The sequence below is a fragment of the Convolutriloba macropyga genome, chromosome 8, assembly GCF_964194025.1.
Source record: "Convolutriloba macropyga chromosome 8, txConMacr16.3, whole genome shotgun sequence".
Lineage (NCBI taxonomy): Eukaryota > Metazoa > Xenacoelomorpha > Acoela > Convolutidae > Convolutriloba > Convolutriloba macropyga.
This window is the reverse complement of record NC_134475.1, coordinates 21685964-21702321: the sequence shown is the minus strand read 5'-3', so window position 1 is coordinate 21702321 and position 16358 is coordinate 21685964. Positions and strand designations below refer to the sequence as shown.

At 37.6% G+C, this 16358-nt stretch overlaps 1 protein-coding gene across 2 annotated transcripts in view; it reads left to right on the top strand.

Moving 5' to 3' along the window:
• The window catches only part of LOC142344584 (uncharacterized), a 58433-nt gene extending 47049 nt beyond the window's left edge, over positions 1-11384 (top strand). For both annotated transcript variants that reach the window (XM_075396367.1, XM_075396368.1), the window contains 3 exons: positions 5580-6207; positions 9479-9748; positions 10036-11384. In XM_075396367.1, the coding sequence (XP_075252482.1) occupies positions 5580-6207; positions 9479-9748; positions 10036-10668 (1531 nt within the window). In that variant the 3' untranslated portion in view covers positions 10669-11384. The remainder of the gene's footprint in view (positions 1-5579; positions 6208-9478; positions 9749-10035) is intronic.
• The last annotated feature ends 4974 nt before the right edge of the window (positions 11385-16358 follow it).

Here is a 16358-nt window from a genome sequence, read left to right as displayed (position 1 = left end):
CACTAGTTTTTTTTTAAGGATTGTTTATCTTTGACGCCTTTATGTTGTTTCTGGAATTTTTGTGGCTATATTTTTTAAGACTTGTATTTTTTATGGTAGTCTTTTTAAGATCTGTTCTTTTGTCAGCGTTTTACAGCAGTGAGAAGCCAACTTGAAGTGGTGATCTTAAGCGCAATGAAGTTGTAAAGGTAGCGAGAAAGCAAATAGGTATGAAGCATGATTTTTTCGTTTTACTTTTTAAAGTGGAATGAGAAGTTGGTTTTTGACCAAATTTTGCTTTTTTGAATGCAGTTTTTTACATGCGGCAAATTGGCTTCGGTTTTCAATTTTTCTCTTGAGGCTTTTAATGACACAAATTTGTTCGAATTGCCTTCATTGGCACTTGCTTGAATGGATCAAGGATCATCTAATGAGTTTGACAGTCTTTGTTTTCATAAATTATTAGCGAATCTCTTGTTCTTGCCCGTTTTTTTCTTGTCTCGTCACATAGGATTTTAGAAAAGGTGTCATCGGTTTTTCATTGGTGCTCATCGGTTTGAGTTCATGACTAGTGGTCTTCCTGATTGTGCCACTAATTGTTCTGAATATTTTTCGTCATTTTGTTTTAGTCTGTATTGTTTCCTTAGTTATCCTATCTCTTAGTCTCATCAATGAATTAGTGATAGGTCTTATAGATTTCTAATGAGGATTATGTTAACCGAAATAATTGATTCAGTATTTAGCTTTGCTTTATGTGACTCTTATATCTGTTTTCATAAAGCATTAGCAAACTTGAGTTAGCGAATCTGAATTTTGCCGAAATTGGTAGCATTTTGAGGGCATCTTTGGTAGCTTCAATAATGTCATTTATTAAATGATGGCAACTTTTTTATTTCAATAATGGCATCTTTTTTCTTTAAATAATAGCATCTTTTTTATTTCAGTCATGGCATTTTTTTCCTTAATGGAGTTTCAATAATGGCATCTTTTTTATTTCAATAATGGCATCTTTTTTTCAATAATGGATTTTTTTTTCAATAATGGCATCTTTTTTATTTCAATAATGGCATCTTTTTGAATTCAATGGTATTTCGGTAATGGTATATTTTTCATATCAATTATGGCTTTTTTAATGGCATTTTCGGTAGCATTTTTCTTCTTTGTTTTCTTTCGTAGCATCTTCCTTTTTAATTCCAATAATGGCATCTTTTTTATTTCAATAATGGCATCTTTTTTATTTCAATAATGGAATTTCAATAATGGCATCTTTTTTACTTCAATAATGGCATTTTTTTGCAATAATGGCCTTTTTTTGTATTTCAATAATGGCATCTTTTGGTAGCATCTTTTTTTTTCTTTGGTACCATCTTTTTTTTATTTCAATGGCATCTTTTTTGTTTCAATAATGGCATCTTTTTTATTTCAATGGCATCTTTTTTTTCAATAATGGCATTTATATGGCATCTTCTTAGTTTCAATAATGGGCTTTCTTTTTATTGCATTTTTTGTAGCATCTATTTTATTTTATTGTTGGCAAGTTTTATGGCTACTAGTTAAGCGAATATAATTAGTTGGTTAAGTTCATAGCAGTTGTCTTTAATTTGACACTTTCATTTTTTATTTAATAGCAGTACGTGTTGACCTTTAGCGCGGAGCAGTTTTTTGATCAATTTAACGGCTCCAACTCTAGCCACCGTTTTAACTGATTGAATTACCGTTTGTTTTTGAATGGTTAAAGTGAATTTCTATATTCTTGCTTCCATTCGTAGTTCTCTTGTTTTCAGCCATTGGCGTCGCTTAAAGTTATGCTGACATCTTAATTTTAGATGATACTGTTAAGGACTTAGGCAGTTGCTATGGGGATTTCTTAATTTGACGTCAATGACTTTCAGAGATTATCAGTTTTTTGGGAATTTTTTTTCCTCTTTGTGTAGAGTCACTGATTTGATGAAGTGTTATTTAAGCGATTCTTAAAACCCTATATCTGGGAAAAAAATCTCAAGTTGTTTTTAAAGTTCTTTTGGGATATCCACGTAAACGGTCATGGGCTTTGTGGAATATATTAGTTTGATGTTGCTTTAAAAATGATTATTTTGAGGGCATAAGTTAATTCAATTTTCGAATTGTAATTCGTGACCTGTCTGTTTGCTTACTTCTTTGAACAAAAATTTGCTCCGTTTTACCTTAGATTTTATATTGTTCAACATTTTGCGCGAAATCTTTGACTTCTCTAGGCTTTTTTCTTTTCTCATTCTGTTCAAAGTGTTTTCAACGGAAGTTCATGAGCAGAGCAATCTGGAACGAACTGAGTGAATACCGAAAAACGAAATAAATTAGAAACAGGATAAAACCACAGAGCGCCCTTTTTAGATGGCTTCCTTCTACTTAAACTTTGTTCTTCTTCGTCTTAGTTGTGATCTCTAATGCTCATTTGTGTTGTTACTAGCGCACTCTATCCCCTCATTAAGTAACAATGAGAATGTCTGACTACGTGATGAAATCAAAATAGTTGGTACTTCAACATTTTTTTCTGCTGGTTTATTTTCAGGGCATAAGCTAATTGAGTTTTTTTGCATTGTAATTCGGGACCTGTCCGGCTATGATTTTTTTACTTTGTTTAATAAAAATTTGAATCCGCTTTACCTTAGTTTTTGTCTTGTTCATCATTTTGCGTGAAATCTTTGACTTCTCTAGGCTAGTTGCCTTCTCTCATTCTGTTCAAATTGTTTTTAAACGACAGTTCTTGAGCAGAGCAATCTAAAACGAACAGGGCGAATACCGAAAAACCAAATTGAAATTGTAAACAGCATAAACCCATACAGCCCGGTTTCAGATGCACTCTTCTTGAACTTTCTTTGTCTTTGTTGTGATCTCGATCTCTAATGCTCATTTGTATTGATACTCTCCTCTGTATCCCCTTATTAGGTAACAATGAGAATGTCTGAAACGTGATGAATACAAATTAGCTTGTTTTTGCTATGCCGCATGCTTAGGAATAGCAAAAATGTGCGAATTAGGAGCTTCAGTTTGGCTTAGAGATCTCAAACGCGCAGACAAAGATGTGTGTATTACGCGAGGCAACATGTTAAAATACCGTTAAAAACTAATAGGAGCGCGTTTAATCACTACGCTCAAGTGCGAATTAATCTTTATAAAAAAGGAAGAAAAAAATGAAAGATTAAAAATTGAAAAAAGACAGACAGACAGGAGTGTATTAAAATCTTTACACAATTTTGGCCCAAAAACACAAAAGCTTTTTTTTCGCACCAACTTGGCCGCGAAATCATGCCCAAGGCCCAGCAGCCATCCTTTACGATACTTTGTATATCAGCAAATTTTTGGTCACTGGACTTATTGGTGTGCCCGTTTTTGCTATGCGGCATGCTTAGAGAGCGCAAAACTCACAGACAATAGTTTAGATATGGCGGTATTGCGCCACTCAAAAGCCATTTATAACGCTAGCCTGAATGTTTAAAAACCGTTAAAGTACGTGAAGATATGATGTGGCTCTGCCATTGCGCTCAGATGCTACTTACATTTAATAGAATAAAAGTAAATTTTGGGCCAAGAGAACAGTAGCCATTTTCGGCACCAACTCGGGCGCAAAAGTCTTACCCTCGCTTAACAGGCATAGTTTTATCACTCACGCTACAGTGCGTATTGCGTTAGTCTAATGGCTTTTTTACATCAGCAATAATTTTCCCAGCAAGTCAGCGATAATCAGCAAGTCAATGGCCTTTTTGGCTCGCTTTTTCTACGATATGCTTAATAAGCCAAAACATGTACAGATTAGGACCTTCAAAGTGACTGAATAGCGCGTCTCAAAACGCATGTTTTACGCTAGGCTGCATGATTAAGGACCCTTGAAACATGTTAAGGTAGGAGCGGTGTTAAATACTGTGCTCCATTGCGACTGTTTAGTATAATAGAAGATTATTCAACACGACTAAGACTGCTAAAATCTTCGTTTGATGGAAATTTTTTGGATAATGGTAATAGAACCGCAAATCAGCGGCTATTAAAAAACAACCTGTGCATAAACAAAAACATTTGAGGAGAGACGCATCTGTTTCTAATTCAGTGTGTGGCTCTTGGATGTATGCTGTTTTGGCCTCCCATTTCTTGGGAAACTAAATGCCCAGCTGGTTTTTTGATCAGTCGTTTCTGGGCAATCAATATGTTCAACGCTGAGAGTTGTGAGAGAAAGAAAGAATAAAGAAAGCGAGATAGACAGAGAAGGGAATAAATAGAAAAGGAAACACAGAGAAAGAGAGGGAGGGAAAGAGAGAGGGAGGGGGAGAGAGAGATAGAGAGAAAGAGAGAGAGAGAGAGAGAGAGAGAGAGCGAGAGAAAGACAAACGGAAAGATGGAAAGAGAAAAAATAGAATTAGAGAGAGAGAGAAACAAAGCAAGAGAGAATTAAAGAGAGAAAGGGAGAAACAGAGGAAGGAAAGAAAGAAACAAAGGAAGGAAAGAAAGAAAAAAAAGAAAAAAGAAAAATAGAAAGAAAGAGCAGAACGAAAGCGAGAGGAGGAAGAAAGACTTAAGAGAAAGAGAGAGAAAAAAAAGAGATAGGGAGAAAAAGAAATAGGGAAAGAAAAAAGAAGAGACAAAGTATGAAGAATGATTGCTCAAAAATTCATTCGAGCAAAGAAAAATGGGCGGGAAAATCCAACCGTTTTTCAAAAAATACCCGTTCAAAAAATGGAACTAAACAAACCAGAGAAGACTAAGAGACAGGAAAAAAGAATTGCTACAAAGAAATAACAATTGACATTTTTAATCCCCCCAAACACACATGGGAATATAAACCGACGCAAAATGTATACCGAATATAAACCTAATGTCGCAAGAATTGCTCTCAAATGCCATGCAGCATGGCGTAAATTTTAAAATTTCATGGTCACTAAAGGGAAGCTAACCCAAGGTTTCGGACCCATGATCCTCTGATTAGCAGTCCTTTATCTGCGCCAACTGCGCTATCTCCGCTGCTAACCACCGTTTTTCACAGTCGCTTTTAAGTTATCAAAAAACATATTTCAGATGGAGAGCATTTGAGATCCGACAAAAAATAAAGCGTGAAGACTGTTCTAGAAAAGTGCAGAATCTGTAAAACAATAATTTCGCAAAAGAACACACACATTCACAATAAATGCTTCAAAATTTGTTCGAGAGCAGTTCAAAAACACGTAGGACAGTAAATCCGACCTCATTGCCTCGTGATAACTTCACCTTCAATGTCTTTTGTCCCGGGTTCTAACAGGTTTTAAGTCATTGACCTCTCTCGATATAATCGCTTAACCATGCTGCTCAATGCGGCTCTTAAACATGCGCTCCGAAAGGCTCCTTAAACATACAAAAATTTTGTCCCATTTTAGAGCTCATGCGTTTAATATTTAGGATAGTTTGCACTTTAATTTTTTTCTCTACTAAAATCAATTTCATTTTTTGTCCTTTCAAATACAATCGGGTTTATGGGGATCAGTGGCGGCTATTTTCCGGAATTGTCGGGTATGTTTATTATTACAGATTGTAGATTTTTTTGCTGACAATAAGCAAAGCAGTTTGAGCCTAAACACTTGAGCAGATGTTGTTTTCAGCCAAGACACAGTGCTGAGCATGAACGAAACTGTGAACAATAACCTTGGAGAGATTTACAATTCGACATCAGAAGTTGGCGATTTGTTCTGTGATAAAGAATCACCACTACATCAGTTACCGATCAGGAGTTCTTCAGCTAATGCGGACACTTTTAGCACGGCGACCTGTAATGAAGATGTGGAAAATGCAGTGCCACGATCGGAAGAGTTCCAGGACGATGACGGGGCGTCTTGCTTTGCTGACGAGTCAAGTTGTTTCCAAGGTGATAATGCTGCTGCAGCCACAACTGATGATAACTGCAGTCAAGGTGGTTTCTCATCAGGCAGTATTCTTAGTAGTATTCTTCCGACATCCACAGTTCCCTCGAGGTCTGGCTCGGCTGTCACTCTGTTTTCGCTGCCAGAGTTTCCGTCCGCTTGTTATACGAGCGATTCGGACTGTGCGAGACCTGCGACGACAAATTTGACAAAAGTTAAAATTGAAGTGCTGCCCAAAATCCATAGCAAGAAATTCCGAGAGTATTGCAATCAAGTAGTGTCAAAACAAGTCAATGCCGCTGCGGTTGATTTGCTCCAGAAGTTGCTGGAATTTCAAGCTAAAGCAATTGCCAAAGTTGATGCTGCTAAGGTTTGTAGAGCTCAGTTCAATTTTGGTACAATTTTAAATGTGTTTGAAACCAAATATATCTTATTAATAGCCGCCCTCATCTTAGCCGGCTATTATTGCGGGCATATTTTTACGACTCGAACACGTCTTTTTTTAGAACCTTAATTTTGGAGTGCATTTGAAACAGGAAGTGAAATGCGTGAATATTAGTATTTATCAAATTACTGAAGAGCAAAGAGAAGAGTGGGTTTCTGCTCATGGCGCATTTTTGAGAGAGTGAGAAAAGCAGATATGAAAAAATCTTCCTTCAGAGAGAAAAATTCTGCGGTATAATGCGGATTTCTTCAAGCAGTTTTTTTTAAAGTTTGAGTTCTAATTTTATCTCATTGGTTTTTCTCCGCATTTGTTTTTCTCAATTGTATAAAACAATATTAATATGTCTTGAAGCTTTTTTTTGGCTAAATGAAGCAAATATTGGACTTTATACAGTTCTGTGCTAGTTTGGTCATTTTGCCGTTTTAGACGCTTTTTAGTAGATTTTTTAATCCTTCTTGGATTGTTTATAGTATTCGCGAGTTTTTACTAGCTGCTATAGCGAGTGATTATTTGCCTTCTCTTGTTTTTTTTTATTTCGTAAAGATTGCCAATTATATTTTTTATTGCTCTCAAACGAAGTTTGTAGGAAATATATTAGTACTGTTATTCTTTTTTATGCAATTTTTTGCTTGTACCAATTTTTCCTCTGACGAATTTGACTTTTCGTCCTCAAGGACGGGATAAACAGGTAGCTCCCAGCGGGCATTAAGTGCTCTTAGAGCCTTTCAGCTCATAGCATTGAAGTATGCGATTCACAGAATCTGTTTTGGAGACTTATACTTATAGTGCGAGGGGCGGTTCTTAGAGATTGTTTTTCCACTCCACTGTTGCCACCCCATAAGCCATACGGTGCACCCCCCCCCCCAGCTGCGCTCACTTACGCCTCTGCAATTATGCTGAAGCTAACCTCACGAAACCATGCCTACCCACTGACGAAGGGAACTGCTCGACGGTCGTTTGATAGCAATTCGCCTGACGTTGGTCGGTCATGCCCATAATTTTTCATTACAGGAAGTGGGGCGAAAAAGCAAGACGTTTTGCGGCGTAATTTTTTGCCCTAATTTTTGAAGACGTGTGTGAACACGGTGTTTGATCAAAAATTTCGTTTCTCGCTAGTGGTTTTTTCACATTTGCCATTTTGCCAATTATATTTTATTGCTCTCAAACGAAAGTTTGTAGCAATTATATTGGTCCTGTCGGTATTTTTCATGCGATTTTTCGCTCGACCAGTTTTTCGTCTAACACATTTGACTTTTCTTCCTCAAAAACGGGATAAACAGGTAGCGCCCATTGGGCATTAAGTGCTCTTAGAGCCTTTCCGCGCATAGTATTCCAGTATGCGATTCACAGAATCTGTTTCGGAGACATACTTATTGCGCGAAGGGCAGTTCTTAGAGATTGACTCCCCCCACAACTTTTGCCCTTTTGCCACCACATAAGCCCTCCGGGGCACAACCCCCCCCCCCCCCCCGCTGCGTTCACTTACGCCCCTGCAATTAAGCTGACCTCAGGAAACCGTGCCTACCCACTGATGAAGCCAACCGCTCGCCGGTCTTTTGATTGCAATTCGCCCGACGCTATTCGGGTATGCTCATAATTTTTCAAGTCAAATTGAAGTGATGATTTTATTCACGCCGAAACAATAGGTGGGGCGAAGAAGTCGTTTTGCGGCGTAAAGTTTTTGTTCTAATTTGAAAGAGGCGTGAAAAAACGGTGTTTGAACAGAAGTTTGGTTTCTCGCTAGTGGTTTTTTCACATGTAGCTTTATGCCAATTATTATTGCTTAGTTGCTCTCAAACAAAGTTTGTAGCAATTATATTAGTCCTGTCGGTCTTTTTTATGCGATTTTTTTGCCTGACCATTTTTTTGCCTGACCAAAATTGACCCCCCCCCCCCCCCACTGTTGCCACCCCATGTACCCTCCGGTGCACCCCCCTCCCCCCTCGCTGCGCTCACTTACGCTCCTGCAATTAAGCTGAAGCTAGTCTCAGTAAACTTTGCGACTGATGAAGCCAACCGCTCGCTGGTTGTTCGAGAGCAATTCGGCCGACGTTAGTCGGTTATGTTTAGAGTTTTTGATCAGATTGTTTTCTAAGTGGTTTTGCTATCCGTTCAGAGTCCGTTGTCTGTCTACTTTTTTGTTTGCTCAATATTGTGAAAAGACTTGTCCTGCTACGTTTTCCCTTCGCGAGATTAAATTAGCGGTCACGCGTGACTGACCGCACTCTCAAAAATGACTTTCCTCACTTTTAAATTTAATAATTTAAATTAAATGAGATGAAGTCAACTGAGTGTTTGACACTCTAATTGAAGTTTATTCGAGAGCAGCTAACGGAAGCAGCATTAAGTTATGCAGATTCTTGATCAAATTATAACATTTATATTAATTAACCGCAATTAATTAAATAGACATCCCTTTTTTGGTCTCTTCTTCAAGTCTTTGAGATCTACGTAGTTGTTAGCCAGTCAGGTTGTTACGGTTGAATGTTCTTTTCCTAATGGTTTTTGTTACCTTCTTGTTTGATGGATAAAATTTGTGATTTTTGTTTGGTATTGAAAATTTATTGTGCAAGTTAATATACGGCCTATTTTTTCTCTGCTTTTAAATTTTTTGCCTTTTTGTTTTTGTACTTTTCGCAATAGTTTGTCTTATTCAATGGCATATTATAATTGTGGCATGGCATGGAAGTATTATGTGGGTGCCGTTCGGAGACACTTCCTCCCCTGCCAATGGTTTTATGGCTCCGAAATGAATAGGATAATTGAGTAAAAAAATTGTTGGGTGACTATTTGGCTGGCGCCTCATTAAATTTTTACTGCGAGTCGAATCTGAGGTCTTCCGGGTATATTTTTTACTTCGAAAAAAAATAGTTGCATCCCTTTTTTGCCGCTTTTTCGACCTCTTCTTTAGGCTCGTGTCATTTTTGCTCATTCTCTTAGAAGTCTTTTTAAACAGCAGTTGCTCAGTAAAGCAATCTAAAATGAACAGAGTCAAAGTGGGACGTACCCGTAAAACGCGATGAAGCCAACTGCTGATATTCAATTGTCTCACCTAGTTTGTAACATATACTTTTGAAGAATTGAAAGTAAAACATCGCTATTTTGCCTTCAAAAGTGCTCACCTTCTCGAAAGGGGTAGAAAAAAGTTCTTTATAAAGTAGCAATCTCGTTAAGTTTAAATTATGCAATTTTTCAGATGAAGTCGAAGCGAAGACTGGTGATGGGACTTCGCGAAGTCAAAAAGCACCTGAGCCTAGAGAAACTGAAATTGGTTATCTTTTCGCCGAACATGGAAAAGGTGGCAGCCAAAGGTGGTCTGGACGAGGTGTTGGACGAATTGATCAGTCTGGCGAGGGAGAAGGATATCCCGTTTGTGTTTGCCCTCAGCAGGCGTGAGTTGGGAATCGCCCTGAAAAAGCACGTTCCAGTGTCTGTTGTGGGGGTGTTCAGTTACCAGGGTGCTGAGGTCAGCAGCAATTGTAAATTGATTACACGTTAGGTGCCATTTTTGCGCCGGAACATATCAGTTCCGCTACTTACGCAATGCTCATCAGAAGTCAAACTTGTTTCGACTCCTCTTCCGCAATAAACTATCGCTAGAAATTGAATTATAGTGTTTTTAGAAAGATAGCGCGGTTGCAAGCGTAAGAACGTACATAGAATAAACCAGGCTGAAATTTAAGAATAATTGGCTCGTCTTTATAATGTTTAATGGTTTGAATCGGAACATCTGAACAATGTATTTTGTTCCAGGAGAGCTTCAATGTTCTTATGGAGCTAACTGAGTCAGCGCGTTCCAAGTACAAGGAGCTTGTGATTCAACACCAGCGTGAACAGTTGGAAGCAAGTAACTGCGAAGAGGAACTGTCAATGTCAAAGGAAGAGCAGGCGCATTTACCTAATTCATCTTTAGCGCCAAGTGAAACATCTTCAGGATATGGCGAAGAGAAGGGAATTGCTCACATACACAATAGCAATCATCATAGGACCAACAGTTTTCCCGGACAGCTATTAAATTCTGTCTCTTGTGAAGAAATTATTCCCGAGAGCACCCTTGTGTCTTATCGATCCAACGGATTATCCAATCACATCTCGCCCTCAAATGAGAAGAATCTAGATTGCACTTTCTGTGTGGACGTTATTAGGGAGTCCAATCATCAGCAATCTATGATTACTAGCAAATTGCCGGGTGCAAATGATGTTATTGACGACCATCAGGGTTTAGAGGGATCATCTAATACTGTGAAGGAGAACCCCGCGGTCTTTTCAGAATCAAATTGTGCTCCATCTCTTGTTTCACACCAAGAAATAACCTTAAACATTAGCATATCTGATGCCCAACCCAAAGCGACCAAAAATGAAGTAATTACAGATGGTAGAAGCTGATATTCGCTCACTGCTTATAGTAACCATTCACTTAACTTTTTTCCGGTTGAATCCGCAAACGAATCAAGTTGTACATTTTACTGACGCTCAATGAAGATATAAATTTACCTCAAATGTTTGACGCTTTTTCTCCCTAAAGACTTGTTTTCACTAACGTACACACCAAGATGCCTTTACCTTTTTGTGCAGTTCTTTCTTATTTCTAATATCAGGTTTCGTTTTCAGTTTAACTAAAGGTGCAATTGTATTCTATTGTTGCTCTCTTGTTAAATAAATGACCAATACCGCTGTGTCGAAGCAAACATATTTTCAAAGTAGATAATTGGCACAAGCGTTTGTATGCAAAATAAATTTTTTTATCAGGGTTGATAGAAATTCTTTTGATGACCAAAAACCTCTTTGATTGATCGATCGAATATCATCCTCTCATTCATTATTCATGTCACACCTGTTCCATGTAATCAGAAGTGGATGCCATTATACATACATACAAACACATACACCAACTTAACCGACCTTTCATGCTGAAGTATATTTGTTGTTTACCACAAAAATGATGTAGCTCGAAGTCTTTATCTCTCCCTCGAATCTCCGCCTCATGCTGTTAGCTAGCTGTACGGGAATTTGAATGAATATCAAAATGAAATGCAATTTCAATTCATATAGAACTTTATTTTCTCCTTAATATAACATAGATTAATTCAAATTCGGCAAAACTATAATGTTTTGTGTAATTATGAGTGCAGTGAAATGGCCTAATTTCCATATAAAGGCAGATTGTAGATCCAACTCACGGAAATCTGAACGCAATTGTCTATGAACTCATTTTCACTTTTGTTCGAAAATTTTGAGAGGTGGCGACAAAGTTAGGTTTTCACGACCAGTATTTTCCAGCAAAAAAGGATATGTTTTGTTACACTTCCTGTTGGTTATATAACTTTACGATGCTAGAGTAAAATTGTACGAAGAGATTGCATCATTGTATTGACTTCCTTTAACCGACCTTTGTAACAATTAAGTTACATAAATGTTGACGTATTTTGTGCCCGATTTCGATTGGCTTAATGATTGTGCCAATCATAAAGATTGTGCCCGCATGCTGGAGGCTATTTAATTTCACCTCCTTATTGTTAATTGCTCCCAATCGAAGTTTTAGCAATTATATTATTCCCGTGGTCTTATGCAATTTTTTTCCTAGATCAATTTTTTGTTTGACCATTTCTACTTTTCCTGCTCAAAATGATGATAAAAGGAAAAGCCGGGAGGGCTTGAAGTGGCTGATCAGATCTTTGAGCCTACGACTTACTAGTGTTTAAGTAGGCGATCCAACTAAACTGTTTTGAAGAGATAATATGGTGAAAAGGGCGGCTAGTTCCGCCATCCCCCACACCACACTCAGTTAGCCTCCCACAACTCATCTCCCCACCCCACGACACTCCCTCTTCCACCTTGCGATATAGACTATCTCTTTTCCAGCCCTCTCAACCCTACCCCCATCGCTTGATCACCTCCCTCAAAATTGAACCCCACTCCCCCCTAATGATAGCATTCCTAGGACCAGCTGGCTACTGCGGGAGCTAACCTGCTCGCCGGTATTTTCGGAGCAATTCGCCCGATGTTAGTGGCTTATGTTTATTTCTTGTTTGAACAGAGGCCGAGTATTGATTGGGTATGGATTTCTGGTGGAAAAATGTTACGAGAATTGTCTACGATTACATATTTGGTAACAATTTTTTGAACAGTTTTCTCCCCATCTGCTTGCTAAGTTTCTCTGTACAGCTGGCCTTATATCAGGTTTCGTTTTCGGTCGAACATTGGGCGTTATTTGTTCCCGTCATTTGCTTGGCTGATTATTTGTTCCTCCATTACGTCTCCAATTACCACCAACTCACAATGGAGCCTCCTTCACCACCACTGCCGCCACCTTAACCTGTTTGCTATGTTTATAGAAAACAGAGCAACGTTCTGTCCTGAAAAATTTTCCGTGTTCAAGATTTTACCTGAATGAAGCGGCCCCTGATTGGCTTGAAAAATTTGATGCAAATTGAATACTAACCACTGCTCAATTCCAATAAAAATGTGGACCAAGAATCAACAGAGCTGTTTTTTACGTACTGTTTTCTCGGCTCGAAACAAATCGAAAGAAATATATGACCTCTTCAAAGCCAATAAGTTTTTTTCGGAGTCTGTGGAATCGAAAAACTCAAGTGGCGATTTTATTCTTAAGTACTGTTGTCTTGTAGGCTTTTTTATGGTGCTCTTAAGGTTGATAAGAAAGGATTTGCCTCTACAGATGTAACTTCCTGTTGCATAACTTGGAAAAATTTACTGCTTTTAATGTTAGGCCTCTTTAATTGTTGGGATTATCACTTTTTTTTAGTAATTGCTGTTTATTGGGTGACGGAAACAGAAGTTATGTATCTCCAATAACTGTACACTTTTCTTGATGATAAGATGGTTATGTTCGACAAGATTGGTCTCCCGAGTAGTTTTAACGTTTCCCTGGATGTAACTAACGATGCTTCGAAAATATGGAACTCATTTTTGAAGACATTGGCTTTACTTAGTACATATTTCAATGAATGTTAAACTGAATAGTTTCATTACTTCTTTGAGCCATACTTTTATCCGCTTTTCAATCAGCTTTTTGAAAAAACACGAAAGTCGACACCAGGTTTTATACAGAAAAATTTGTGATAATGAGGGTTTTCTTAGATTATTGAAGCCGTGTTTAAATTTCGATTCTGTTTCAAGCATGCTTAACTCCTTTTGAAGATAATATATTGAATTCTGCTCCATCACTCTTAATAGAAACTTTAACGAAGCATCGTTTTCCTTGTTATAACGAGCCCTGTCAGCTTAAACATCAAAATGAGAGAAGAGCAGATCGCCAATATTGAATGTTGGAAACAAGATTACTAAAAGCAGTTCGAAAATGTTACGAAATTGTATTATGGGCAAATCGAGGAAAAACCTAGTTTACATTGAAAATGGCTAGTTTTAGCCTTAATAGTTCGCCATCTTAAAATTGCTTCTTGGTCAAGATGGAGTACAGCTTCCGAAATTCTGTAACAGAACTTGCCAATGACAAAGTTTTTTGTGTCGACGGTTTGTTGACATCTGTTCCCAGTGCGGTAGGTCGTGAAACCAAGGAAGGCAAACTTAAATCAGAGTTCGCTCTAAGAGTTGTCAATTTATCAGTCTAAAGATAGACCTGGCTTCGCCAAAAAGTACATCCGAACTAGACGTTATCCCGACACATCTAAATCTTCTCCTGATTCTTATCTTTCCGACCTTCTTAAATTTAGTTTTTTGCTGAAGGCGGGTTATTTTCGCATTTCATTGAAAAGGCCATAGTTAAGTGTCACCTGAAGAACGCAAATTCTGAATGCCTAGGTTACACGTCAAAGCTATTATAGTTCTGCTTTTATGAAAATGCGGGAAAACCTTGAAAAGTGGCCTGTTTAGTAATTAGGAAATTTTCTCGCGCTTGAATTACTACAAATCGAGGTTTTTTGGTTTACGCATCGATCTCTACGAAACTATACGTGTAATGGATTCAGTATGTCGGCTCATTTTTAGTATATTACCTGTTACGCCTCTAAACTAAATTAAAAAGTTTCATTGGCTAGCCATAGAACATGTCCTCTAAAAAGTTTTTTGTTTACACGTTGGTTGGTTGAGCGTCAGTAGTTTTTCCCTTTATCTTGGCAAATCATAGTTTTTTTTCGAAATGGTAAGGTAACGAGATGCCAATATGAATACATTCTGAAGGCCCCTACGGTTTTAAAACCAGTTGTACGGCGATCATTGAGTTTTGCAGTTCCTTATGAATTGAAAAAGTTGCCTTTTGAAATGAAACTAATACCTCATGAGCTTTTTTGGAAAAAAATTAAAAAGCTTTTGGTTAAACTTTGACTTTGAGAGCTCTTTCAGTTTGTAAATGTGATTAAATCTATAATAGTACAAAAGTGGCTACAAAAGTTCACGAAAGCGTATTTCTGTTGTTTGATTGGTAGGTTAATAGTTGCTATAGTGATATCCGGGAGGGAGCTATTTTTTTTTAGTTTTCTTTTCGCGTTTGTTTTCCTCTAAGTTTGTAGCAAGCGTTTCAATCAGACAGTTTTTTCTTTTTACTGCGCCTGCATATGTCCGCTTCCCTTGAATAGCTCGTGGGTACGTACTTGCTGTGCAATATTTGCTGTGTTGTTTTGCTCTTTTATTTTTTGGACCTCATTTCCCATGCAATTGAATTGTTTTAGCGATTGCGTAGGTTCCATTATTTCAAGGCAATGGTTGCCCAGATTTTTTGTTTAATTGCGCTCTTACGAAATTTGGAGCGATTTTTGTAAACCGGTGTGTGCGTGTTGTGTTTTTGCTTGCGTGTATTTCTGTGTCTGTGTAATTGTATTTTATGCATCCTTTTTGCTCCACCATTTTTGCGTTTTGTGCTTTTGTTTCAGAGCATTCTTTGACTTTTTCACGCTTGAGCTCATTTTTGAATGATCTAAGTTGCTCTTTTGGAAATAAAGTTTGTTGCTTATATAAAAGTGACTCTGGGCGGAAAATAGTCAACACAATCGTATTCGTTGAGTTGTTAGACTGGAAGTTTGGGGATTAAGCCTCACTGATTGTTTGAACCATTAAAATACTTCTCCTTCAAACTAAATTAAAAAGCATTTTTGGCTACCCATAAAACTTGTCTTCTAAAAAGATTTATTTAGGTTGGTTGATTGGTTGAGCGTCAGTAGTTTTCATCTTATCTTGGCTTGTCATTGTTTTTCGAAATGATAAGGTAACGAGTTGCCAATATGCAGACATTTTGAAAGTTTTGCAGCTCCGTATGAATTGAATAAGTTGCCTTTTGAATTGCAACTAATACCTCATGAGCTTTTTTTTTTGGAAAAAATTGAAAAGCTTTTGGTTAACCTTTGACTTTGGGAGCTCTTTCAATTTGTAAGTGTGATTAAACCTATAATAATACACAAGTTGGTACAAAAGTTCACGAAATCGTTTTTCTGTTGTTTGCTTGGTAGGTTAATAGTTGCTATACTGATAGCCGGGAGGGAGCTATATTTTTTAGTTCTCATTTTGCGGTTATTTTCATTCAAGTTTGTAGCAAGTATTTCAGTCAGACAGTTTACTGCGCCTGTATTTGTCCGCTTCCGTTGAACAGCTCGTGTTTACGTACTTGATGTGCAATATTTGCTGTGTTGTTTTGCTCTGACAGTTTTTTTGGACCTCATTTCCCATGCAATTGAATTGTTTTAGCGATTGCGTAGGTTCCATTATTTCAAGGCAATGGTTGCCCAGATTTTTTGTTTAATTGCGCTCTTACGAAATTTGGAGCGATTTTTGTAAACCGGTGTGTGCGTGTTGTGTGTTTTTGCTTGCGTGTATTTCTGTCTGTGTAATTGTATTTTATGCATCCTTTTTGCTCCACCATTTTTGCGTTTTTGTGCTTTTGTTTCAGAGCATTCTTTGACTTTTTCAGGCTTGATCTCATTTTTGAATGATATAAGTTGCTCTTTTGGAAATAAAGTTTGTTGCTTATATAAAAGTGACTCTGGGCGGAAAATAGTCAACACAATCGTATTCGTTGAGTTGTTAGACTGGAAGTCTGGGGATTAAGCCTCACTGCTTGTTTGAACCATTAAAATACTTCTCCTTCAAACTAACTTAAAAAGCAT